Below are 26,580 nucleotides of genomic sequence, written 5' to 3'. Positions count from 1 at the left end.
CCATAATTAAAACTCACGTATTGTATTTGCCCATATGTCCCGGTTATTACACCGTTAAAATTATGTCCCTATCACAATGTATGGCGACAATATTTTATTTGGAAATAAAGGTGCATTTTTTCCATTTTGCATCTATCACTATTAACAAGTTTAAAATAAAAAAAATATAGAAATATTTCATCTTTACATTGATATTTAAAAAGTTTAGACCCTTAGGTAAATATTTACATTTTTTTTATTGTAATGGTTTTTTTTTTATAGTAAACATTTTATTTGGGTAGTTTTGGGAGGGTGGGGGGTAAACAATAGATTTATAATGTAAATGTGTGTTCATTTTAATTTATTTTTATTTTCAGGTGTAGTATTACTTTTTGGCCACAAGATGGCGGCCATGAGTTTATTTACATGACGTCACTCTAAGCGTAACACACGCTTAGAGTGGCGCATCAGGAAGGGAATGGCCAGAAAAGGCGCAGCTTCCGAGAGAAGCTGTCGCTTTTTCAGCGGGGGAGAGGAATCAGTGATCGGGCACCATAGCCCGATACATTGATTCCCTGGCTGCCGAATCCGCAACCGGGAGTGCGCGTGCATGCGCGCGATCGGCCGCGGGGGCGCGCGGTAGCGCGCATGGTTCCTGGACGTAGTTTCTACGTCCAGGAACCAAAATAGGTTAAGAACACTAAACATTATTGAACCATATACTCAGTATAGAATTATCTAGAGCTTGGAACTGGTCATATGTCACAGGCTAATAGTTTTAAAGGTTGAAAGGCTCTAAAACAAAGTTCACCCTTCGAGAGAGCCCCAGTACGTACCTGTATGTTGAAGTGAGCAGTGATCTGCCAATTGTTCATAAGGAGAAGTAAAAGCTCCATATTAAATATGACCTTATTCACATATGGTATGCTTTTTACTAGATCAGAGCCCACAGTTCACAGTTGTAATCATGGTGAGAGAAAAGTTCCTTTATAGTAGTAAGGTGTGTCACAAAAACAAGAGAGAGAGTTTTTATAGTTACCACAGCCCCCCAAATAAGTGGGACCAGATCGAACTTCGACCCATTGTAGAGAGGGTACTCAGGTATGCCAAGTGTCCAGGTAAAGTAGACTTTAGATCGGCCAGCGCTAAAGCGCTCTAGCCGGAGTAGTGAAGAAGTGCCATGACGTATTAGCAAAAAGGGAAAAGATGGCAGTTAAGCTGTAAAACTTCCCGGTGGTGATGAGCGTTTTTTACAAGATGGTGGGAAATATTTTTTTTTTATGTTCCGTTGTATAAGACGACTGGACGTACAAGATGACCCCCCCCCCCAACTTTTCCAGTTAAAATACAGAGTTTGGGCTATACCGTATAAGACTACCCCTCTTCCAACGCACACCAAATAAAAATTTAAAAAACATCATATACTGGTGCTATGTATGAACAGATACTGGTGCTGTACTTTATGTGGTACCCAGTATAGAACAGTATATAGGCGTTTGACTGGTTGGATTGGTCAACTCTCCCTCTCCCTAAGTAAATTGGTCAGCTCTCCTTGTCTACCTGTTTCTCAGAGCAATATGGAAGAATAGATCGTGCTGTGCCCATAAAACACACCTTTTTCACCCTTCTGGCTCACCCTTGTATCCTATGTACCTCCTTCTCTGTCTCTCAGATATCGCACATGTGCGCCTGCGCCGCTTCACTACAGTCCTCAGCAGCAAGATCTGAGAGGTGGTAACAGGATTGAGCGTATCCCCCTGGCATATAAGATGACACCTGACTTTTCAGAAGATTTTCAAGGGTTAAAAAGTAGTCATATGCCAGAGTATACAGTAATTTTACCTTATAAATGTATGGTGTGTGTGTGTGTGTAAATTTACGTTGTCGCCACTAGATGGTGCTGCAAACACTATCCTGGTTTACCAGGAAGTGTTCCCTTTTTTTTTTTTACATCTTACAATCCTCTTACCACTTTCTGTATTAAGAATGGACATTGCCCCAGATCGGGTTCATGTCCATTCAGTGGTTACGGGAATGCATGATCCCCTTCACCAATCATGGATCTCTGTGTCCCGATGGGTACGAGCAGCACGGTGGCAGGGAGTGACGCATTAAAACGTCCTGAAGCCGTTAAGAGGCTCCAGCAGGACGTTTTAATGTGGTGGCTAGGTGCTAAGTGTTAACATAACTTTTCAGTACTCTCCAACTGAAAAAGTATTGAAAAGTAGGTATATTCTTGCTTGCTGCTGGTGGCATAAAGACATTTTATTGATAAGTTGTTAAAATATCACCCATGAGAAAAAGTGAATTATATAAGATTGGGCAAAGATCATTTAATACCTATGGTGAAGGCAAAGTTTGGTTACATACACATCCTTAAGTTGCATACATGCGCTAAATAAATATTTGTCAAAGATTATTGCTTGGAGACATCTATTGTATGCACAGTGTCCCCACAAAGTTCCATAGTATAATATTCACTACTATTCACAGCAAGCAACAAATGAGTGGGATTGCATCTTTTGATCAGTGCCCTGTAGAATGCCGTTCACTTGTTCAACTGCCCGTTGTCCTCCCTCTCCCATGGAAAAGCATCCATTGCTTGGTTATAGCCAAGCAGTGTTTCTGTGCAGTGCTCATTCCCAAACTTGTTGCCCTAACAATTGATTATCAAACTTTCGGGTGACAGACATGTAATTATGATCAATGTAGTGTGGTCCCTATAAAAAAATATGTTTGGCGCACACTTCAAATTTCACAGGAAAAAAAAGAGTAGGAAGAAGAAGCCATAATTATGAGGTACTTACATGCCCATAATACAGATAATGTTAAATAAATAATGTTAAGTAGAGAGAAAGAGCTGAGCATTAAAACTTAACTTTTTACGCTTTGCTTCAAAATTCCAATAATAATAATAGAAAAAAAGACAGCAAAAATGACATGAGATCACACAAATGAGATGCACTCACTCGCCCAGGGTACATGGAAGTGGGGAGACAAAGGGTTGACTTGTGTCAAACGTAATAACATGCTTTATCAAATTTTGATACATTGTATTATGTGTGAAATGTATGTCAAAACTTTGCCTTCTCACCAAGAAGACATTTATTAATCAAGGTGAGATCGGGTCGATAATGGTTTTAAAAACGGTTTTAAATAGGGATGCAGAATTTTAAAGGGGCAATATATCAAAAAATGTAAAATGTGCAAACATATACAAATAAGAAGCACTTTTTTCCAGAATAAAATGAGCCATAAATTACTTTTCTCCTATGTTGCTGTCACTTACAGTAGGTAGTGGAAATCTGACAAAAGCGACAGGTTTTGGACTAGTCCCTCTCTTTATGGGGGATTCTGAGGGATTTATTTTCAGAAGCACTTAGTGAATGGCAGTTGCTCTGTCCAACTGCCAAAAAACTGTGTAACGAGCAGGGAAGATGGCCAGCATCATTGTTTAAATCCTTTTTAGGGAATATCTTTGTAAAGCCTTGCTGGGAATCTCCCATGAAGAGATGGACTAGCCCAAAACCTGTCGCTTTTGTCAGATTTACAATATACATACATACATCTTATTTGTCCATGTTTGCACATATTTAACATTTTACAATTTTTCGCCATAGTGCCCCTTTAATAAAATATCATAAGAAATGTCAACTTCCTGCTTTATGCTGAATGATTTCTCCTACAGGTAATCCCTACTTCTTACCAAATGTAAATACAGAACACAGACATCGCACTCCTGCTGCTTTGAGAAATAAGAAAAGTCCTTACCTGATACCTCTTCTAAGCCTGTCTCATGATGGTTCATTGTCTAGAATTTTGTTTTGCTAGTAGAATTTGCAAGAATAAATGGAGCAGTTAGGTTTTCAGGTGGGGATGTAAGAGAGAGGAAGATTGATTGGGCCTAATCCAATTACATTTTTCTCCAAGGAGATCATTTTTCATCTTATTTTTAAAATACCGTAACTTTCCAGCACCCTGCAATTGAAAATAAAAAAAAACCAAAAAGGTGAAAAAACACTAATTATTCTGAGTATGCTCTTGCTTGCTGGTGGCTTAAAATTAATTTTACTAATAACTTGAGTGAAAATATCACCTCAGTGAAAACTGGGTCAGGCCTATTGCGACAAACAGAAGGCAGTTCACAATGGGGGCAACAATAACCAGAAATAAAAAAAAATGGCATAAATCAAATAGAGGGGGGTTAAGTTTGGGTTTGCCTTAAAGCCAATTCTATAAGCTAAGTATGTTATTTTAGTTTTAGATGCTATGGAAAGAGATTATGATCTTAGATTACCTCAAATATATAAAAGACAGAGCCTGTCATATCAGGCTCTGTCTTCATAATGCAGGATGGGATGGGTTGGGGGAGTATCTCAGGGTTAATTACTAATGGCCTGTACATCCTGCTGCGTTGCGCTGCGTTTTTAAAATTATTTTTTAAATCGCAAGGTCTTTTAAGAAAAAATAATGAAAATCTTGATGACATGAACACACTGGTACAATGCATTTTTATAAAAACGAAATTGCAGTGACTGCTGCGCTTTTTAAGCGCTGCGTTTTTAAAAATGCATGGAAAACAATGCAATGCATGCAATTTTTATTGCATTTTTTTTAGGTAAACGATCAGGAAACCAGGAAAAGATAGGATCAGCAAAATCGCAAGCGCATCGCAAGTGCACAAAATAATTGCATGTAGAAATTTGATTAAAATAACGCAATTGCATCACACTGCGTTTGCACTTGCGATTTTCTGTGTGCATAGGCACTTACCTGATAAGCTATAATTCTTACACAGGTAATGCTCTGTCCTCTTTTTCAGCAGTGCAGTCATGGCCATGTTATCAAAGTCTTCCAAAAGCTTTTTGGAAACCTATGACTGGTTTGACCCAGGTCAGCAGCCACTAATTAGGCCGTGACTGGAGGTGGGGGTGGCCAGAACCTCGACATGATGAGATAAACCTTTATGTACAGTACAAAACATAATAATCAAGCTGTTTTTATTTTTTATTTTGCTGCCTGAAAGAGTTAATTTTCAAGCATGTAAGTGATAGCTTCTGTCTTGTCCATACCTTGTCAGGAATATCTCTCGGTGTCCCTCTTTTATCTTGTCAGGAATATAGTAAACCTCACTGATAACCAAACTGCAACCATAAAAGTTTACCTGGCAGAATACAACTTCTGTGGGCAGGGGAGAGATAGAAAAAGGTCAATAGTTCATGTATTTTAACTCTAGGACACGTAATAGACCACCATTGAGCAGAGACAATCTACTTTGTAAATGTTTATATATACAGTAAAATAAAACCATGGATATCTTAACAAAGACATTTTAGGAGTAGGAAAATAAATACAATTGTTAATCTCATCAGTTTATGTTCACCTCAGGTTCACATGGCAGGCTGTCTTTTATACTGGAGATACTTTTAAAGTGTTTTTTTTTATTGCTACTTGTTTCTTCATTGGAGACACTTTCCTTTATATCCTGTCCTTAGGACATCCATGGAGCTACTGTATGTGATTTCAATATGAAAACTGGTAGTCCTAGAGACAGGAGACAAGTCTCGGCTAAAAAAAGTGGGGTTTTAAATCAAACCTGAAGTACTAATTAACTTATGAGGTAAGTAATTGTTACTCCTATGTAGGAATTTCCTGGAGACCCATATTGTTATATAGGAATTAACAGCTCTCACACAGAAAAAAATATGACCTTTTGAAATGTTAACCTCTATCCTATCATGCAAAACATCCATCACAAACATTTTATGGCTTCTGATTAGATTTTAGGAGAGACTTACATGTAGGATAGCACACCTGAACCGGGTAACAAAAGATTACTTTTACTTACAGTTTCTTTGAGGTCCGCTCTGTTGTGCTGCTGTTCCCCTCACCAGGTTAAGGTGTGCTTTAATCAGCTCACATGAAGGGAAGGTCAATAAGATGCAAGTAAGGCCCAGTGCACACCAAAAACCTCTAGCAGATCTGCAAAGAGGTTTTTGAAGCAGATTTCTGAGCCATCCTAGGCATGTTTAGAGATGTTTTCTAAACATGCCTAGCATTTTTTGCAACGTTTTTGTGTAGCAGATTACAAATATAGTTACAGTGAAGCTGTACTGAACAGCTAATGCAACAAGAATGTCTGGAAAACAGCTCTATTCTAGCGTTTTTCAGAGAAGCTTGAGCTTTTCCTATACTTTACATCGAGGCAGAAACGCAGGGCCAGGCCGAAGCAGAGGCTGAAGAGGCTCCAGCCTCAGGGCGCAGTGTAGGAGGGGACGCAAAATTCATTCATCTGTCATTCCCAATTGTGTTTGAAGCAGAAAGAAATAAGAAAAGGGCATACATAGCAGTGACTGCGAGCCAGATAGCTAAAAATTAAGGTTGGGGGCCCTGGGGCACCTCTTAGTCTAATAGCAATCAGTGGGTGACGGCTGGGGTGGGAGGAATGGAGGGGTGCAATTTGCTGTCTCAGCCTTGGGTGCTGAAGGACCTTGTCCTGGCTCTGCAGAAACGCATCTGCAAACCACAAAGACCCACGTTTGCGGTTTGCTAAAAACCTCAAACCTCTGGTGTGCACCAGCCAATTGAGATACAGTAGCCAAGCGTTTTCACAGGCGGAAGCGGTTTGATGTAGGAAAAAAAACGCTTGGTGTGCCCCAGGCCTAAGTCTGAGTTGATGTAGGAGTATTCAAATTTTTAAGCAAATGTATGCAGATTGAAAATGGACTAATCTCATCCCACCTCAGGAAAATTCCACTGGTCTATTTTCAACCTGCATACATTTACATAAAGCATAATTCTGCATCAACTTGAAATTATTTGCATCTCAGACCACCCCTACTCAAATGAAGGAGACCTTTACACTATGTGCATTACTGCATGCTGCATGTGAATGTGTTGCCCTTGTGTGGGCATGTTCACATCTTTGCATTGTTTCTACTGTGCATTTCTGTGTAAAGGTCGGTGCACACCAGAGCAGTTCTGAAGCGGTTTTTCAAACACTTGCAGGGGGAAAACCGCTTGGCTAATGAAAGTGAATGGGATGGTGCACACCAGAGCGGCTCAGTTTTTCCACAAACGCAAATTCAGGGGCTGCAGCATTTTTTAGATTTCTGAGGCGTTTCTGCCTCAATGTTAAAGTATAGGAAAGTGGAAAACTGCTCTGAAAAACGCTAGATCAGAGCGGTTTTCCAGGCGTTTTTGTTACAGAAGCTGTTCTGTAACAGCTTTACTGTAACAATATTTGTAATCTGCTACACAAAAACGCTCCAAAAAATGCTAGGCATGTTTAGAAAATGTCTCTTAACATGCCCAGAGTCACTCTGAAATCTGCTTCAAAAACCTCTAGCGTTTTGCAGATCTACAGATTTTTGGTGTGCACTGGGCCAAACTTGTGTGACAATTAACATTTTATATAGCAATTCTTCATGTCATGAAAAAGAAAGTGCACGTTGTGTTATGCCCACACTGTCGTGTGAGCGATACACAACGCATGTAGTGTTATCTTAATGAGACCTCCCTAGCGGTAAGGACAAGCATGACTAGTCCAGCAAAAAGATGCTGAAAGCAGTATGGACGAGTTAGGCTTGCCCATGCTGCTAGGCCTGCCCATGCTGCCAGGGAGATTTAAAACTTCTCTGCTCTGCTGGCTCCACTTTTTTCACTTTTATGGTACTCCCTAGGATTGCTGGATGCCTGTTGGCACACTGTGGGTAGAGATCTGTGCTACCCACTGTGTGCAAGCATCTATCCAGCCATCCTAAGGAATCCCACAAGCGGACCCAGCGAAGCAGAGAAGTTGCAGGGGTTCCCCGCAGCGATCGTCTGCCCGCCTGCAGTGACCTTATGTAACGATCGCCCGCCCGCAGAGTTCTTAACACCCACCCTCCCTGCAGCGATCCCCCGCCCGCCCACAGTGACCTCCCTACCCTCCTTCCCACCCTCTCTACTGTGATCTCTCTCTCCCTTCCCCCTGCGACCCCACTCCCTTTTACCTACCCTCCCTGCAGCAATCGGGGGGGCTCTGACCCCACCCTACTTCCCCTGAGATCCCAAGCGGTGGTGTGAGTGGGGATCACTCACCTTGCCTCTGTCCAGCGGGCAACAGTCGAACATTCACCTCTGCCGCGTACAGCTCTGTTTACTGTCTACAGTACCGGGAAGCGGCTTGATGATGTCATCAAGTCACATCCCCGTACTGTGGACAGTAGACGGACCTGTACAGCAGAGGAGGATCTACGATCACTGCTGGACAAAGGCACTTTAGTATCCTTACTTCTTTTACAGCTTGGGGATCTCTGTCGGTGGGCAGGAGGGAGGGGAAAGCACCTACACCTGGCTTCCTTTACTGCTGAACCTATATAGCTGGCTACCTATACTGCGGCACTTATACCTGGCTACCTATACTGGGCATCTATAGCTGGCTACCTATACTGCGGCACCTATAGGTGGCTACTTATACTGCGGCAAAATTATTTGAAATTAATTGAATCACTTTTTGCACAGAAATCATGGGGAAATTAAACAGCAGGGAGGTTAAATAATGAGACTGGTCTCACTGAAAGCGGTGTACTCCTAACAGAGTGATGTTCTTTCACCTTGAATGATATTAAAGGTCCTAAAGGCTCATACACGTGCAACTTTTCCACCAAACTATCATCCAAACTTGGTCTGTTGGATGATAGTTGGGCTGATATTGTGCAGTTGGCCATGTGTAAATTGTTTGAACAACTTGCAATGAGAACACGAGAGAGAACACCGTGAGCCCAATATAGTGCAGTATGTACTGGAATGATGTAGTAATGAGAGGCAAGTATGTAAAGTTATACTCACAAACATGGGTTACCACTAAGGCAACCACTCCTGATGCAGGTGGGGAGATTAGACCTGTCCCCAACTGAGGATTAAGAAGTCGCTCTCTGTAGATCTGGAAACAAGGGATTAGCACCCTTCCACCATGGGTGGACTCGAACAATGTGGAAATGAACAGAGGCGCTAAAAGAATAAAAGTAGCGAAAACTTAAAAAAAAATGGGGGAGGCAGTGGTGGACTTCCCTCCTCCAAGCAGACACAAAAACAGGTTGATATATCAACAAGCAAATTTATTCATATATACACTCCAAAGGGATAAAGCTTTAACCCTTTGGAGTGTATATATGAATAAATTTGCTTGTTGATATAATATCAACCTGTTTTTGTGTCTGCTTGGAGGAGGTAAGTCCACCACTGCCTCCCCCATTTTTTAAAAACGTTTAGCTACTTTTATTCTTTTGGCGCCTCTGTTCATTTCCACATTGTTTGAACTTGAAACTGCCATATCGTGCAGACTTGCATGTTATCCCAGAAGACAACTGCGAGGATACGCGATACGGATAGTCAGATGCAGAACGCATCCTGTTAATGGAAATGCGCCCTTAAAGTGGATCCGCAAGTAACTTGTCTATATAGCTTATCTAAAGTTTAGATGGTATACACTGTAAATCTAGCTGCAAATAGCTTCAGCAGTATATGATTATTTCTTGCTGTGATAAAATCAGAGCAGCCATATTCTGCTTGTCATTATTACACAGGCAAGCTGTTCTGCATCTCCACCCCTCAGCTGGTGAAAACTCCACTCCCCTCTCCTCCCCTTTCTGACACTTGCCTCTGAAATCTCATACATGGTTCAGCAAAAGCTTCCTCCTCCCCAATCTGAGCTCCCATGAGCTCTGGCAGCATGGAACTCAGAATGCCTAGGTGCTGGAGGAACTGGGGGCATGGATACATTTATTTACATGCAATTAGGTAATAAATAAAATTTAAAAAAAAGCATCTGGGGCGAAGAATTCCCAATAAACTGTAAGATGTCCAGTAGGGGGCAGAAAAATGAAGGCAGCAAAAGTTTGTCTCAGATCCACTTTAAACTGAAATTCCCCTTTTCATCATAGCTGTGATGTCAGTTCTGATCTATACATTACAAGAACGTTTACAAACGGATTTATTTCAAATTTTGACAGGATATGCAGAGTTGGCTACAGCTCTGGTATAGGATTAGTAGCAGCAAAATGTGTCCGTTTGCTGATTACTGCAAGTGATTTACTCCTCCAAAGCTGCAATGCTTCCTTATCTGCATGCATCATTATTAATGCGGGAATGTGGGAGTTACTGGGCTGTAGTGATGGTAATGTCAAGGAGAACTCATGAAGAAGCATGTGATTTATTTGACTAGCTGATTTGCAAAAGCTCTGATTTGCTGTGATCAAATTCTGCTTTAGCACATAGCACATGTGCGACTTGCATATCTATCACCTGACCAGACTAATCACATGCTTCTACATGATAAAAACAAGGAACACCAAGAGCCCCAATAGTGTAATATGTACTGGTAAATGGTTACTAGATAGAGTAAATATTAATACTCACAAACCAGGGTTACCATTAGGCAACCACTGTAAAGGCAGGTGGGGAGATTTTCCTGACCCCACTCAGGAATAAGAAGTCACCCTCTGTAGATGAGAAAAAAAGGGGGTTCAACCCTCCACCCAGGGTGGACTCAATATTATGCAGGAGAACAGAGGCGCCAAAAGGATAAAAGGAAGCTAAATGAGCTTAAAAAACAAATTCTTGGTGCAATAACAACGGAGCAATAGCATATATGGTCAGTAGTAGATCCAGGCACCTCTCAGAGGTGCCTGGCTCTTCTACTGACCACATATGCTATTGCTCCATTGTTATTGCCTGATGAAGCAGGATCAAACCTGCGAAACGCATTGCATATTTGGAGTTCATAAATAAAATATATTGACTGTCGTTACTACAGTCGTTGTGTGTCTACTTGGAGGATGTAAGTCCACCACTACCTCCTCTATTTACCAAGAATTTGGTTTTTAAGCTCATTTAGCTTCCTTTTATCCTTTTGGCGCCTCTGTTCTCCTGCATAATGCTTCTACATGAGTTCTCCTAGACATAACCACCATCACTACTGGGCAGAACATACTTAGACAGAACATAATTGTATAATTGGAAGGATTGCTGTTTGAGCTTGCAGGCCCATTTGGAAATATATAGAAGGCCACCAACTAAAATGAAGGATACGTTTTAATAATATTTAACCACTTCCCAACTGAGGGGTTTTACCCCCTGACCACCAGAGCAATTTTCACCTTTCAGCGCTCCTTCCATTCATTCGTCTATAATTTTATCATTACTTATCGCAATGAAATGAACTATATCTTGTTTTTTTCGCCACCAATTAGGCTTTCTTTAGGTGGGACATTATGCCAAGAATAATTTTATTCTAAATGTGTTTTAATGGGAAAATAGGAAAAAATGTGGGAAAAAATTTATTATTTTTCAGTTTTCGGCCTTTATAGTTTTTAAATAATGCATGCTACTGTAATTAAAACCCATTAAATGTATATGCCTATTTATCCCGGTTATAAAACCGTTTAAATTATGTCCCTATCACAATGTTTGCCGCCAATATTTTAGTTGGAAATAAAGGTGCATTTTTTTCAGTTTTGCGTCCATCCCTAATTACAAGCCCATAGTTTATAAAGTAACAGTGTTATACCCTCTTGACATAAATATTTAAAAAGTTCAGTCCCTAAGGTAACTATTTATGTATTTTTTTTAAATTGTAAATTTTTTATTTTTTTTTTAATTACAAAAAAAAAAATTGGGGAGTGTGGGAGGTAAGGAGTTAATTTTTTGTGTAAAACAAGTTTATTTGTGTGTAAAAAATGGTTAGGGTGTAGTTTTACTATTTGGCCACAAGATGGCAACATTACCAATTTTTTTAATGCGACCTGCAAGCGTCCTTCCGGACGCTTGCAGGAAGTAGAAAGAGGCTGGGACTTTGTTATTTTTTCACAATGATCGCGCTGCTCAGCCGAGCGGCAGCAGATCATTGCGGGGCTTAGATCAACGAACGGGAATGGATTTTCCCGTTCGTTGATCTCTGGGCGAGCGGGCGGCGGCGTGTTTACTAGCGGCGGACGGCGTGTTTACGAGCGGGAGCGCGGGCAGCGGCGGGAGTGCGCAAAAAAGTACGGATTTCTCCGTCCCTGGGGGTGAAAGGATGGAAAAAGGGGCAGAGAAATCCGTACGCGCGGGGGTAAAGTGGTTAATTACAAAATGACTTGTGTACTTCTGGCACATACTATATCAGAGCTATCAGTTTAAAGCAAACCTGAAGTGAAAATAAACAGTTTTTTTTAATGATTTACAGTTTCCATATAAACAAATCATTAATTCAGACGTGTTTCTCTGACATGCAAGAGTTTTATGGCTGGAATTAGTTACTAACTAAAGCTACATTTCCACTAGGGTGCTGCATCCATTTCCAAATCGGACGCAGCACCCCTGCTGATGTGAAATTGTATCCGTGTCATGTATGGATGTGAGGATTCTAATGCAATGTTTGAAGAAAATACAGCAGGCCCTTTTTTTCCCTGCACATGTGTAACAGCAAAAGCATCCAGGACTATACGCCTGTCTCATATTATTCTCATTATAAGCAGTTCATTCAGCTTCTAATAAAAAGAAACAATGACCTTTGCAGCTTGGAAACACTCTTTTGCAATATTAATTGTAGTAATTGTTTGCTTAGCCAAATAAAAGTGTTTTGTTGTCAATGTAGTTTTTAGAAGATCCTACTACCTTATTTCCATAGATTTCCTAGCATGTGTTGTGCAAATATAGAGCATGTGCAATCTTACTGCTACTTACGGCAGGCTGGCAGCATGCGTTACCCTATTAGCATAACAAGTGTTACCTGGGTTACGTGCGCATTGCTATTAGAGTTGAGCCGAAATTTTCGTAATTTCGCATTACTATAATTACGCATGCGAAATTTGCGATTACGATGCGAAATTACGGTAGCGTAATTGCCATTAAAATCGTAATTGAAAATACCGTAAGTGTAATTTTCAACGCGTAATTTCGCGTTTCGTTCATGCCGTAATTTCGCGTTAAACGCTACCGTAATTTCGCGTTAAACCGTAACGCTCCGTATAATATAAAAAAGCCGCCGACTTTAAGGGTTAATAGCAAAGCCCCCTTAAATGCTAAGAGCCTCAAATTTGGAGAATATATTAAGGAGATCAGGAGGACTAAGAGGAATTTTTTTTTTTTCAAAAAGACCTTATAGTTTTTGAGAAAATCGATGTTAAAGTTTCAAAGTAAAAATGTATACATTTAAAAACCCGCCGACTTTAACGGTTAATAGCAAAGCCTGCTTAAAGTTTAGGAACACCAAATTCCTAGGGTATATTAAGGGGATCAGTGGGAATAAGAGGAAAAATTTTTTTTTCAAAAAGACCTTATAGTTTTGAGAAAATCGATTTTTAAGTTTCAAGGGCAAAAATGTCTTTTAAATGCGGAAAATGTCAGTTTTTTTTGCACAGGTAACAATAGTGTATTATTTTCATAGATTCCCCCAAGTGGGAAGAGTTTTACTTACTTCGTTCTGAGTGTGGGAAATATAAAAAAAAAACGACGTGGGGTTCATGGTGGAATCTGGGAGTCCCCTTTAAAAAGGGGTCCCCCAGATGCCCACCCCCCCTCCCAGGAGAAATGAGTATAGAGGTACTTGTACCCCTTACCCATTTCCTTTAAGAGTTAAAAGTAAATAAACACACAAACACTTAGAAAAAGTATTTTAATTGAACAAAAAACATAACCACGAAAAAAGTCCTTTAATATTCTTAATTAACCATTAATACTTACCTGTCCCTTTAAATAAATGATCCCTCGCAATATCCTCGGAAATGTTCTATCAGTTACAATGTAACAAAGTTATTACAATGTAACAACTTTGTTACATTGTAACTACGCCGCACCCGACGCCACTCGCCGCTCAGCCGCCGCATACGCGTCCGTGCTGCGCAGACCCGACAGAGCTCTGAGCTATATAGCTCAGAGCTCTCTAAGCATCTTTGTATTTGGGCTCCAAGGAGCCCCATTGGTCCTTAGCAGACCAATGGGGTTCCTTCTGATTTGAAGGAACCCCATTGGTCTGCTAAGGATCCGCTGCAGATAACATTCTTTAAACACACCTCGGGTTCTCTTTAAGAATATTAAAGGACTTTTTTCGTGGTAATGTTTTTTGTTCAATTAAAATACTTTTTCTAAGTGTTTGTGTGTTTATTTACTTTTAACTCTTAAAGGAAATGGGTAAGGGGTACAAGTACCTCTATACTCATTTCTCCTGGGAGGGGGGGTGGGCATCTGGGGGACCCCTTTTTAAAGGGGACTCCCAGATTTCACCATGAACCCCCCCCCCCAGGAAATCGCGGCCTCCACCTCCACCGCCCATCGGAGGTGGAGAAGAGCCCCTTTGTCCTTGGATTGGACAAGGGCTCGGAGGGGGAGGGGAAAGCTTGGCTGCCCCTCCCCTTCCGAGACCCCCCAATCCATGGACCATGCGGGCTGGTATAGTCAGGGTGCGGAGCCCCATGTGGCCGGTGCTCCGCATTCTGGCTATCCCAGCCTGCATGGGGGACAAGGGGTTAAAGAGGTCTGGGAGGGGGGACCCCACGTCGTTTTTTTTTTAATATTTCCCACACTCAGAACGAAGTAAGTAAAACTCTTCCCACTTGGGGGAATCTATGAAAATAATACACTATTGTTACCTGTGCAAAAAAAACTGACATTTTCCGCATTTAAAAGACATTTTTGCCCTTGAAACTTACAAATCGATTTTCTCAAAAACTATAAGGTCTTTTTGAAAAAAAAATTTTTCCTCTTATTCCCACTGATCCCCTTAATATACCCTAGGAATTTGGTGTTCCTAAACTTTAAGCAGGCTTTGCTATTAACCGTTAAAGTCGGCGGGTTTTTAACTGTATACATTTTTACTTTGAAACTAACATCGATTTTCTCAAAAACTATAAGGTCTTTTTGAAAAAAAAATTTTCCTCTTATTCCTCCTGATCTCCTTAATACATTCTCCAAATTTGAGGCTTTTAGCATTTAAGGGGGCTTTGCTATTAACCCTTAAAGTCGGCGGCTACCTAACATTGATCCATGCGTCAACTTTTCCGCTTGGGAGCATGGCCATACGCATTAATTTCGTAATACCCACAGTAATGCGAAAATTACGCGAAAAATTACGCTTACGCGAAATTTCGCGAAATCCTTCTTCATTACGATTATGTACTTACGGCCATAATCGTAATTACACTAATTACGTGAAATTTCGCGAAATCGTAATTACGTCATTACGCTCATCTCTAATTGCTATGGCAATACCTGTTATTATTAACAACACAAACATTACCCCAGTAACGTTTGTTGTGCTAATAAAGTAACATGCACTGCTTCCTGCCAATAGTACCAGTAAATTGCTGCATGATATCTGCACACTGCAATTTTACTGCTGCTTCATGCATCTGCCCCATGCCACTTATTTCAGGTATGCTTTAACCCTTACACTGAGGAAAAAGGGAAAAGGAAAAAAAAAAAAAGAACACAGCCTATTTCTTAATAGGGCTGGAACTGTAAATACACATTTCATCAAATCACATTCTCACTTTAGGTACCCTATTATGCTGCACCAGATTGTCAGACAGAAACAGGAAATACAAGAGCAGTGTGCTTGTGGAGGGTCATTGGTCATGTTGTTGAAATACAGGATGTTTGTCTGCTTGATCCAGGTGTGTAAAATCATAACATTTCTTGATTAAGCGAGAAACACATTTACCACAAATTTTTCTACTTATGCTTTTAGAAGTATAATTTATACTTGAAATTTAGATTAACATAATAGTAGCCATAGATCAGCGGATCACATCGGTTTTGCCAACCCTGACATGCATCAGGGATTACCTGTTCTTGCAATCATCATCATTTTAGAATGGAGGAGTCACAATCCTATTTCAGCAGCTGTTACCTTGCTGAGTAGACAGTCTCTAATGCACTCATGATCAAACAGCTGTTGACCCCTTTCCACTTTTGTTCACATTTTAGGGAATATCTTAGGTATACTTACTGAAATATTTAGACACGCAATTGCCTGAATATTAACTCACAGTTGGTGACAAAGAAAAATCAACCTCAATTAGCCAGACACTCACTGAGGGCGTTAATAGGAACACTATAATAATTATGGGAGTGGCCTTATTATTAAACACTAAATTAATACTAGGTATATATCCCTTCAGAGATGGATTAAGATGTAATAGAGCCCTAGGCAAGTTAGTACATTTGAGGCCTCCTTGTGGTATTTTAAGTAAGCTGAAGTGGAGAGAGGTCAGCGAGGTGGCTTGTGGGCCCTTTGAGACCCACTAGGCCCCAAGCACTAGAGATGGCCTGAACAGTTCCCAGTGAATTTCCGCTGTTCGCGTTTTCGCCCTCTATACATCATGGAGCCAAACTGTGACCCCATACCTCAAAGTCAGCAGACACATGGCAGCCAATCAGCTAGCACCCCCTCCTTGATCCCCACTCCCCTATTAAAAAGCAGTTGTGGTGGCCATATTGGATTCTCTCTCTGCTAGCTGCTAAATGTTAGTGAGAACAGGGTCAGACTTGCTGCAGATAGGTAGGGATAGCATTAGCTAAGCCTGTATTCTTGTTCCTCACTAGCTGTGAAAGCACCCCAAACAAACCTTTTGAGGGCTAGCACACCCAGAGCTGTGTGCACACTACTGCTGTTGCTACATTAAGTTGCAGGCACAGTACCACTCCAGTACATTATTATTACACTGTATTCTTTTTTTTTTTTTTTTTTCAAACTCAGATGCATTTTTGATATGGGAAGTTTATCAGCTTATGGTCTAGTCGCTTGGACGCCCAAACCAGCGCTGAAAAATGCTTTCATCATTGTTTGAGCCATACATAGTTGAAACTTTATTTCACTATATTTATGTCTATGCGTGCTTCACAAACCATAAACTCCCCCCTTCCCTTACGCAACCCTCCCCATTCCAGAATTAACCATGTCTTACCATATCCTGTATCCCCTATATCTTAAATGAAAGGGAGGTGTAATAACCTGTTGTTCTTGCAACCGAGTATGTATACGCATTCAGAAACTCTTACATTCAACCAAGCATACCCTTCCTTAACCCATAACCCATCCATATTAACCTGACCCAACCCACCTGACCACCCCACTCCTCCACTCTTACCCCCACTCGTGTTATACAGCGTAGCCCCTAACCCATCTTATTATATGTATACTTATTGCTTATCCATATAATTTTTTGTAATTGACAGCCAGGTATCCCTATAGGGTCTGACCCACTGAGTACAATCTAAGTCAGGTGTGTGATCTGCTGTGTCGCCGTTGATTTCACTGCCACACAACCGATCCATTCTGCTCAACCAGTCATCGAGATGGGGGGGAGTCGAGTCTTTCAATTTTTCTACTATCATTCTTTTTGCGACTTTTGTTCCTAGCTCTTTAATTAGAGCACTTTCTTTACTATCGCCTGCTTCAGATATGCCAAAAATAGCTTCACTTGGAGAAAGTTTAAAGCCCCCTTCTAGCAGGTTTTTACAAAAGCATATTATACTATCCCAAAAGGTCTTTGATATGGGACATGCCCACCACATGTGCAATTCGGACCCGTCCTCCTGCCCACACCTCCAGCACAATTCTCTTTGTTTGGAAAATTTTTGTATACGTTCCGGGGTAATGTACCATCTAGCAAATGGTCTTGTACTGGGTAAGCTGGAGATCAATATCCGGGATCATCCAATTTTTATGCCAAATCGTGAGCCATTTACTTTTAAGCGAAGGGCCGAGGTCTCTTTCCCATTTTGTACAATAGTGTGGAGTAAAATTTTGCCTTTCTCCTTGGCAAATAAGTCTATTAAGTTTGGATAAAGCTTTGTCCATTTTTTTTATTAAGGAGAATATGTTTTTCAAAAATATTTGGGTCGTTCCTTAATCTGACAAACTTGAATTTTAATTTATGTATAAAACTTCTCGCTTGCATTGTACCCCAAGTCTCCTTTTGCCTACGATTGTTTAATATGCCAGGTATCCCCAATGCAGGGTTTCCCCAGAGATTGATAATGCGCGTATCGGGGCTTATCGTGTTTCTGGAAAACCAGGACCTCACCAAGCCAGGCATGAAATCTGGATTCTCCCTTAAAGTGGTAAGTGGGGATGGGCCTGTGTCTTTGTGCCATTTTGAGACGAACCAAAAAAGAGTTTTTACTGTTGGTTTAATCAAAGGGTGATCCGTAGTGGAGTAAACTTTATAGATGTTTCCTGGAATCCACGAGAAAATTAAATCTAAGTTACATTCGTCCTTTTCTAAGATAGACCAAGCTTTACCAGATCCAATGGGGGAAGATTCTATCTTCCAGTCCAAGACCCTTGCCAAGTGTGCACTTCTATAGTAATTTATAATGTTTGGTGCGGCTAGGCCTCCCTCCTCTTTCTGCCTAGAAATAAGTTTATAACTAATTCTACGTCTGGATTTACTCCAGATAAAATTTTGAAAAATTTTATGACAGTTTTGGAACCATGAGTTGGGGATAGCCACTGGCAGGCTCCGCAAGAGAAAAATAAGTTTTGGTAAAACCAGCATTTTTAATATGCTGATCCTACCGATGACATTAAAACAGGGTCGATCCCATGATTGGAGTTTACCCTTGTACTCTTTAACAGTCTTAGAAAAGTTAGCCGTGAACAGGTCGTTAGGGTCTCTAGTGAGGGTAATACCAAGATATTTAATTGCTTGATCACTCCATCTAAATTTACTGTGTGTTTTAATAGCATTCACGGTGTCATGTGAACAACCCAAATTCAGGATTATAGTTTTAACCTGGTTAATCTTAAAATTAGAGTGTAACGAGAATACCTCGAGAAGTTTCTCACACCTGGCGATGGATTGGATTGGTTTGATCAAAGTTAGTAATAAATCATCGGCGTAGGCAAGTATTTTAATCTCCTCCGTCTTTGTTTTAACTCCTTTAACCATGTTGTCATTCTGAATTAGTTGTATAAATGCTTCTAAACTAAAATTGAAGAGCCATGAAGACAATGGGCAACCTTGCCTAACCCCATTCTTAATATTGAAAGTATTGGACACGGATCCGTTTATATTGACGCCTACACTTTGATTGATATATAATTTCTTTATTCTGTTTATAAAGTTCCGGCCCAAACCCAATCTTTCCAATATAGCAAAGACAAATTCCCTTGATAGACGGTCAAATGCCTTTTCTGCATCTACTGCAACCATAACTGCTTCTATTTTTCTCTTTTTACAAGTATGGATCAGATTTGTTGCAGCGTAGATATTGTCTTGAATTATTACACTGTATTCTGATAGTACTATTGCATTTTTCTGTGTGTGGCACTCCACAGTCCACTGACACCCAGAGCTGTGCCACACTACTGCTATTGTTGCTAAATTAAGTTAAGTACCACTCCAGTGCATCATTTGTAGGAATGTAATGCCCTTTTCGGATTAAAACCTGACTTTGTGTCAACTCTGTAATTTTTGGTGGGACTTTTGGCATGGATCCTCCTCTGGCATGCCACAGTCCAGGTGTTAGACCCCTTGAAACAACTTTTCCATCACTTTTGTGGCCAGAAACAGTCTTTGTAGATTTTAAAATTTGCCTGCCCGTTGAAGTTTATGCTGGTTCGCATGTTCGTGAACATTTGCGTAAGTTCGCGTTCCCTATTTGCGAACGGAAAATTCTCTACCAAGCACCTGCCTAGGTTGCCTGGTGGATGATCCAGCTCTGTTTCTCCTTTCTCCTCACTGCAAATTCAGTTCAGTTTTTCTTGCTGTGGATACCATAACATAGTGAATAGATTCTTTTAAGAGTCTAGTCCCTACCATATTGTAAATATTCGCCAGCCTTGAATGCTAACTAAATGCAGATTGGCTTCATAGATTCATGTTGCAGATGACACATTTTGACTCTGCTTATCAAGATTCCTCAGACCATGCTATGTAGTTTTAGTCTGTAGATGTCTGGTTTGGTGAGCAATACAGCCTCAACGTCTCTGGTTGCTACTCTTGGTTGACAGGAATGGAATCCAACTGGAAATTATAGCCTGGCATAACATACAATGAAAACTTGTTTCCCTACCCTGTATTACTCATACTGTTATACTATTGCTTCAATGTCAAAGTAAAGTACTCTGTGTAAACAAAACATCTTAAGTCTCAAAGCACAGCACTGCTGAAACATGCAATTGCATTGTACACATGCCATACTAAACTCAGCCATGAGGAGCCGCCTCAGGCAAGGATCCAACGAGTGTACTGGTGTGCCCTAAGCTCTTTTAAAGACCTGAAACACCAGATCTTAAAGTGAACCAGAGAGGAAGCACCCACATGTAGTTCACCATATATATATCAGTGGGAACATTAGAGAAACACCTACCCTGCTCTCTGTTTCATTCTTCACTGCTCAACCTGCCTGTTATCAGCCCTGATAAAATCCCTGACTCAGCATTCAGCCCGGCTTTGCTCAGGAATCATTATAGCTGAGTCATTATAGCAGAGCCAGAAGGGGGCAGGCATTGGCTTGAAAAGACATCAGATAAGACAGACTCAGCTATAATGATTCCTGAGCAAAGCCAGACTGAATTCTCAGTCGGGATTTTATTAGGGCTGATAACAGGCTGATTAATTATATTTGGGTACATTCTACCTATTTAGGTTATAAAGAGGTGCATGCTAGCTTATATTTGAGGACTACACACTGCTTATTATGTTTAGGGGACACTTTGCACTATTATCTTATGTGGGAAGATCCCTCTCTTATTAGGATATGTGGGAGATGCATGCTATTCAATTGTGTTTTTGGAGGTAATGCTGCTAAGATGTGTTGTTTGGGGGCAAATGCTGCTTAATTATGTTATTTAGGTGAAAACCCTCATTCTGTCATGCCCTTGGCCATTTTGTTTGCAACACACACTGAATGCTGAGCAAATTTTGCATCATTACTGTCTTGAAGTACTCTAGTTCTTCTGGGATCATAGCAACCGTCCAGTTGTGCTTCACTTCCAAGCCCCTGATAAGTCCATTGTGACGAAACACGTAGGGCGGAGCCAGGTTGGCGGTGCAAGGCTGGAGTGTTGAATGGTGGCGCTGAGCAGCATTCTACGAGACTGTGGGGCTGACTGAGTGGGAGCGGTGTCCCGGGAACACTTGTTACCATACGCATGTTACTTGTAAGTGCAATACTTTGTTTTTAATTTTTTAATAAATGGAACTTCACTATGATCGCTCTTTTTGAGTCCTAGTTGTTGGCTGATGTGAGGTCTGAGAGATAGGCCTACCCCTGCTGCTGACTGGAGGAGACTACTACCTGTGGATGGTTTATACCCCCCAAAGCGTTATACATACCTCTTGCTTCATAGGTCGCCTGGGTGAATGCGGGCTAAGTGGGTGGGGGGGGGGGTGCCTGTCACTCACTTGGTGATGTTTTGGATCGTTGGGAAGTGTACTCTGCACAGGTGGATGGTAAAGGGATATTGAGGACTGGCAATACTACTCTATGCAATCTTTTTGTTTCCATTTGAGGTGTCTGCTCCTGGTTGCCGTGGACTGTGCATATCAATTGATACCTCGAATGAGTATCGGTACATCTATTGGGACTGTGAGCTTGTAGTGCAATTTTTTTTTTTTTTAATATTTTATGTTTCACTTCCACTTTGTTTCAATATACTGTTTATATTTACTCACAAACCTACTATTAGAACTTTTTGTCCGTTTTGGGCTTAATGGAGCATTAACAATACAATGGTACATGGTTATAGCGCAATCATATACTGCGTCACAACACCTTAAGTTGGTTTCAGTAGTCTCACAATAAAAAATAAGCAATGAAATTAGTAGAACAATCGTTTATTTTTTGTCCTTTGATTAATCATGATAAAGGGACTGTTGTAGTGCATTGTGGGAAACCGAGATCTTATAACTGCACTGTGTACACAAAGTGATGGCCAACCACAGGTTCAAGTGTTGACATGAAAAGTGACAGCATTTACATTTCAATGACCGGTAGCACTGCAGATCTGGCCTCATAAGGATTAGGTGCCAATCCATAGAGGGTACCCTGTAAGGTTCAGCTGTGGTTGAACCCTGTTGGCAGGCTAAATTCCAGCTGGTGTTAACAAAAGCAACATTATAATGAATAGGCTTGAAAAAAAGCTATAAGAAGACATGTGAGAAATGGTGGACAATGGCAATGATGTGGCGGTCAGAGAAACAGGGTAAACGTAGATGAATGGTTTTTTTTTTTAAACTTGAGGGCCTCCAAACCAAAAACACCAACTAGATTATGTAGAAAATAACAGTCATATATGGGTATTTAATAGATATTCATTTCAGATAAATAATTTTGTACCACTAACTTTTATTAGTAATTTACAGTGCCACACAGCACTGTACACTGCTATGTAGCTCATCACCTTCCTGTCCTGTCAGGGTGGGCTTCTCCCTGATAGGTCTACCAAGTGGAGAGCATCTACTAGTAAGAAGTTTGAGTTGTCCTCATACTGTGGCTGGCTTAAAACATATGGACAGTTTGTCATTCTCCCCCTTTTAAGATAAATAGAGCATCAGAAATTATAAAACATTTAAATAAAGTTTACTGTAACTTAAAATAACTATTTTTTTGACCTCACTGAAGCTCAGCTAAACTAAACCTGGGAGCAGCCTGAACTCAGCAATTCAGTAGACCTCCCCCTCTCTATTGTTTGTTAAAGGTGTTACCTACCTGTATCTAGACATTGAGGATTTACTAGACATAGGTGAAGAGTAGAAAAGAGAATTGTACAGATTAAAGAGGGACTCCAGCCTAAACAAACATACTGTCATTAAGTTACATTAGTTATGTTAATTAAAATAGATAGGTAATATAAACTCTTACCCACACTGTTTTAAAAGAACAGGCAAATGTTTGATTTCATGAGGGCTGCCATCTTTTTGGTTGAAAGGAGGTGACAGGGAGCATGAGACACAGTTCCAACTGTCCTGTGTCCTGAGCACCTCTCCCAGTTGCTAGGCAACGTGAATAACAACATAGGAAATCCATCATGCTCTGCACAGCATCAGTGAGAAAAAGCCGGGGCTTTTTTTCTTTGATCAGTGGAGCTTAGATAGAAATGCAGCTAAAAATGATGCTTTGGTAAGAAAAAAAAAGTTCTAATGCTGTGAAACTGTTAAAGAAACACCAAGTCTTTTCAGTTCTGCTGAGTACATTTTTAGTCCGGAGGTTCACTTTAAGAACACTCTAAAATCAGTCTAGAAATACACTGCTTTGATGCAAAATCTACAGTCAGTCAGGCAGGAGAAAGAACCCTCATAAAGTAATTTACAGGGTCTAATTAAAACAGTTTTATATAGACTACTGAATTTAAACTTGACCTCATGCAAAGCAAAACTGTCTTATATTTGTCATTGTAACTACTTTAGATATATGGATATACTGAAAGCCACCTTTGCTGTGAGGAACTTGCTGAAGCTCTAAGAAGAGTCACATGATTTGCTTAACAATTACTGGATACACTGCAGGTTAGGGGCAGGACCTTGATCTTGAACTGCAAAAGCTGTTAACCAGGCAAGGTGAGGTTTATTGGAAATTTCTTAAAGAAGAACATCATGAGTAATAAATATGATTAATATACATATTTTAAAACGATAAATGATTTATCCTTTAAATATTATCCACTACTGAAGTGTGTAACATTCTGTAGGCTGTCTGTGTAGCCACAGTGAAGATATTGCCTGTCACAGCACAGTGCACAAAACAGTGCTTTCTTCAAAGCAGAGCTGGAAAAAACTGGTTTATACTTTTATATATTGCATCATGGAGACCTTTTCCAATAAAAATAAATTGGAATCCTAACCCATTTCTGGAAAAAAAAGGTCAAATACTGCAGGTTTTCAAGTTCAATTCAGGGCTTTTGTCAGGTTCCATAAAACATTTGTTTCTTCAGTAAAAATGATTGATTGTATAAAAAAAGGGTACTTTTTTATTATCTTTAATTTTCCCAATAATTATCTATCAGTGGAGGTGGAAAGTTCTGAGAAAATGCATTATTATATGGTGGACTGATATGATTTCCCAAACAATATAATCAATCAAGAAAATTCTGGTCATCTTATAGAAGTGTTAAATATGCTTAAAATTAAAATATCAATCTATTCAGCCTAACACCAGTAGATCTGAAAAGCGCCATTAAGTCTATGGAGCCACTGACTCGTAGTGATAGCTGATCGTCACCTTGATAAATAGGTGCCTAAAGATTCTTACTTTAATTTCCCGGAGATGTGGACATATGATGGTACCAACTGGAGGATGACAACTCAGATACATTTGGAGAGAGAAGTCTAGTAGTAACTTATGGCAAACTTCTCTCCCACCATGCAGAGAGTTGGCAGAGAGAAAAGGGAAGACTTCTCGATTGAAAACAAAAATAGTTTTTATAATGCTATCTTCTCTGCTCGGGAGTGCAAGACATTCATTATAGAGACTGTCGTTCTGCAGCAGAGCAGAACTATGAGGTTTTATAATTCAGCAAAAGTTTAATTTTACCTTTAAAAAAAAAATCAAAAAACCTTCAAGACAACTACATGTATTGCAGTTATTTTTTAGCATACATAACAACACTTTCTTACCTTACCAGACAGCTGCTGTTTGAGACAGGTGATCTGATTGAGTACCTGAACAGACTATGATAACAGGGTACAGATGTAGTGTTTACAAAGGAAATTTTGGGTGTGCCATACGACAAGGAGTTTTCTGCTATCATGGCTTCGATTAAGCATATTTTGAATTATTTCCCGGATCTGGAAAAATCATAGTTGGCTGCTAAAGTAAAGGAAATTTTTAAAAACAAATACATTATGAAATGGTCTGTGTGGCACTGATTTCTTATAACATATCAAATTTTTAACAAAACTATAACTTTTCTTTCACAGCACCCCAGGAAAACTGAAAATGACATTGAGCTGAGTTAATTGTCATGTCTGCAGCAGTTCCCAGCTTTTGCCAATAAATAAGGCTGCGAATACACATCTTGTTCACAGTGCCACCTGCTGGTTAAACCTAGAACTGTTATACAACTATGGTGTTGAATGACTCCTCATGAAAGTAATTTCATCAACTGCGCCTATGTTGTCCAAGTGCTACAGACACCACCAGAACAGGGGTGTTCCACTCATTTGCAGGGATATGTGTGCAGTCTAGCCACCCTAATGTTGTTAAATAGAAATGTCTGTTTGAAACTGGGGTTTTCATCTTTCCTGGAGACCATAAACCAAATATTATGACCCATAGTTCAGGCTGTTCTCAGTTGCTTCATTAATTAGATTCTCATCTTTCCACTTTCGATTAGGATGATTAGACAATTCTGTCACATCTGCACAAATAATGATCAACACAGGAAAGAGTAATAAAAATAGATACATGAATCTGATATATTTAGTCAGGGGGATTTTTATGGCATGAGGTTATTTACCTTATGGGAGAATTTAGTGAAGAATGGAACAAGATGACCATGAGAGGCGGTATCTGCAGTTAGGATTGCTGGGATGTAAAGATGCAATGGATGGATGGACATAGTCGAGCTGTGTAATAGGCTGTTTACATATTGAGATGTAATAAATATGGAGCAGTTCTGCCCCTGTAATTAGATCATAAGGTCTTGGTACCCTGAAAATTGAGGGATAGATTGGGGCTAGGACCCCTGGCTTTCTTCCTGCCCCCTGTGTCCAGCATATAGAGCAGCCAGCTGACGGAACCTGGGGCCCCAAGAGCCCAGCTGGGAAAAGTCTTGCTCTGAATTTGTAGACCAGCTGCTGATGGAACTGAGAGAGGCGGCACTGGAGCCAGAGCCCTCAAAGGCATAAGTCTGGAATGAGTCATAAGGAGGCACTGAGGAGTCCTGGTCTGCCATCCTCACTTTCCTACTGATGTAGTCTTTGAAAAGTGAAAAGTCCATTTCAGCCCCTGGAAACCACTGAGGCAGTGGGTGACGCTGGGAAGCGAGTGAACTGTCCCCTCCAGGCTCACTTCCTTCACTTAAATTATACAAACTGCGCAAAGCTGACATGTCGTATGCCTCTGTATCCTGCTCGCCTCCTCCTTCGTCATTATACTTGATGACGTTATCCCTCATGTCTTCATCCTCATCTGACGCCAGGTGACCCTGGTGGTGTCGTTTTAGAGCCAGAATAAGAAGAATCAGCACTGTGGGAAAAAACATATAAAACATATAGTACTCACTATAATGAATATAAAGTAAAGGCAGGCTGGTTACATCTTCTCAGCTTTACAAAATAAGTTTATTTATACAGTTTTTATCCTAAAAGCTGCTCACAACCATCTTACTAAACACTCAACGGCCACATGTAAGTGTCTAGCACCTACCTCCGCCTGCAGGAACTAGGTGGCCTAGAGTCAATTCAACAAAACCGTTAATTGATTTTTTTAGGGTATTTCTGTTGTAGCACACTTCTGCTGCGCCACTCTGCAGTCTGCTTACATTTGTATACAATCTTCAAGTTTAAGAAGGGTACATTAGTTGAAATAGTTACACTACAATCTATGTTACAGCAAGGCCCTAATGACAATTTCTCTTAAGGGGCTATGGCAGCCCCTAAAAGGCTGCTTTGCGTCAAATCCAGATTT

At 40.4% G+C, this 26,580-nt stretch overlaps 1 protein-coding gene across 4 annotated transcripts in view; it reads right to left on the bottom strand.

Annotated features, from left to right (window-relative positions):
- Positions 1-3,938: 3,938 nt before the first annotated feature.
- Positions 3,939-26,580, bottom strand: part of CDH22 (cadherin 22) — an 804,629-nt gene continuing 781,987 nt past the window's right edge. For 2 of the 4 annotated variants that reach the window (XM_068263548.1, XM_068263549.1), the window contains one exon: positions 21,803-26,139. In XM_068263548.1, the coding sequence (XP_068119649.1) occupies positions 25,628-26,139 (512 nt within the window). In that variant the 3' untranslated portion in view covers positions 21,803-25,627. Of the gene's footprint in view, positions 3,958-5,051; positions 5,161-21,802; positions 26,140-26,580 lie in introns of those variants that run through there. The other 2 variants (XR_011025318.1, XR_011025319.1) reach the window with 2 other exon arrangements.

This window comes from Hyperolius riggenbachi, chromosome 12 (assembly GCF_040937935.1).
Source record: "Hyperolius riggenbachi isolate aHypRig1 chromosome 12, aHypRig1.pri, whole genome shotgun sequence".
Classification (NCBI taxonomy): Eukaryota; Metazoa; Chordata; class Amphibia; order Anura; family Hyperoliidae; genus Hyperolius; species Hyperolius riggenbachi.
This window is presented reverse-complemented; position numbering and strand designations above follow the sequence as displayed.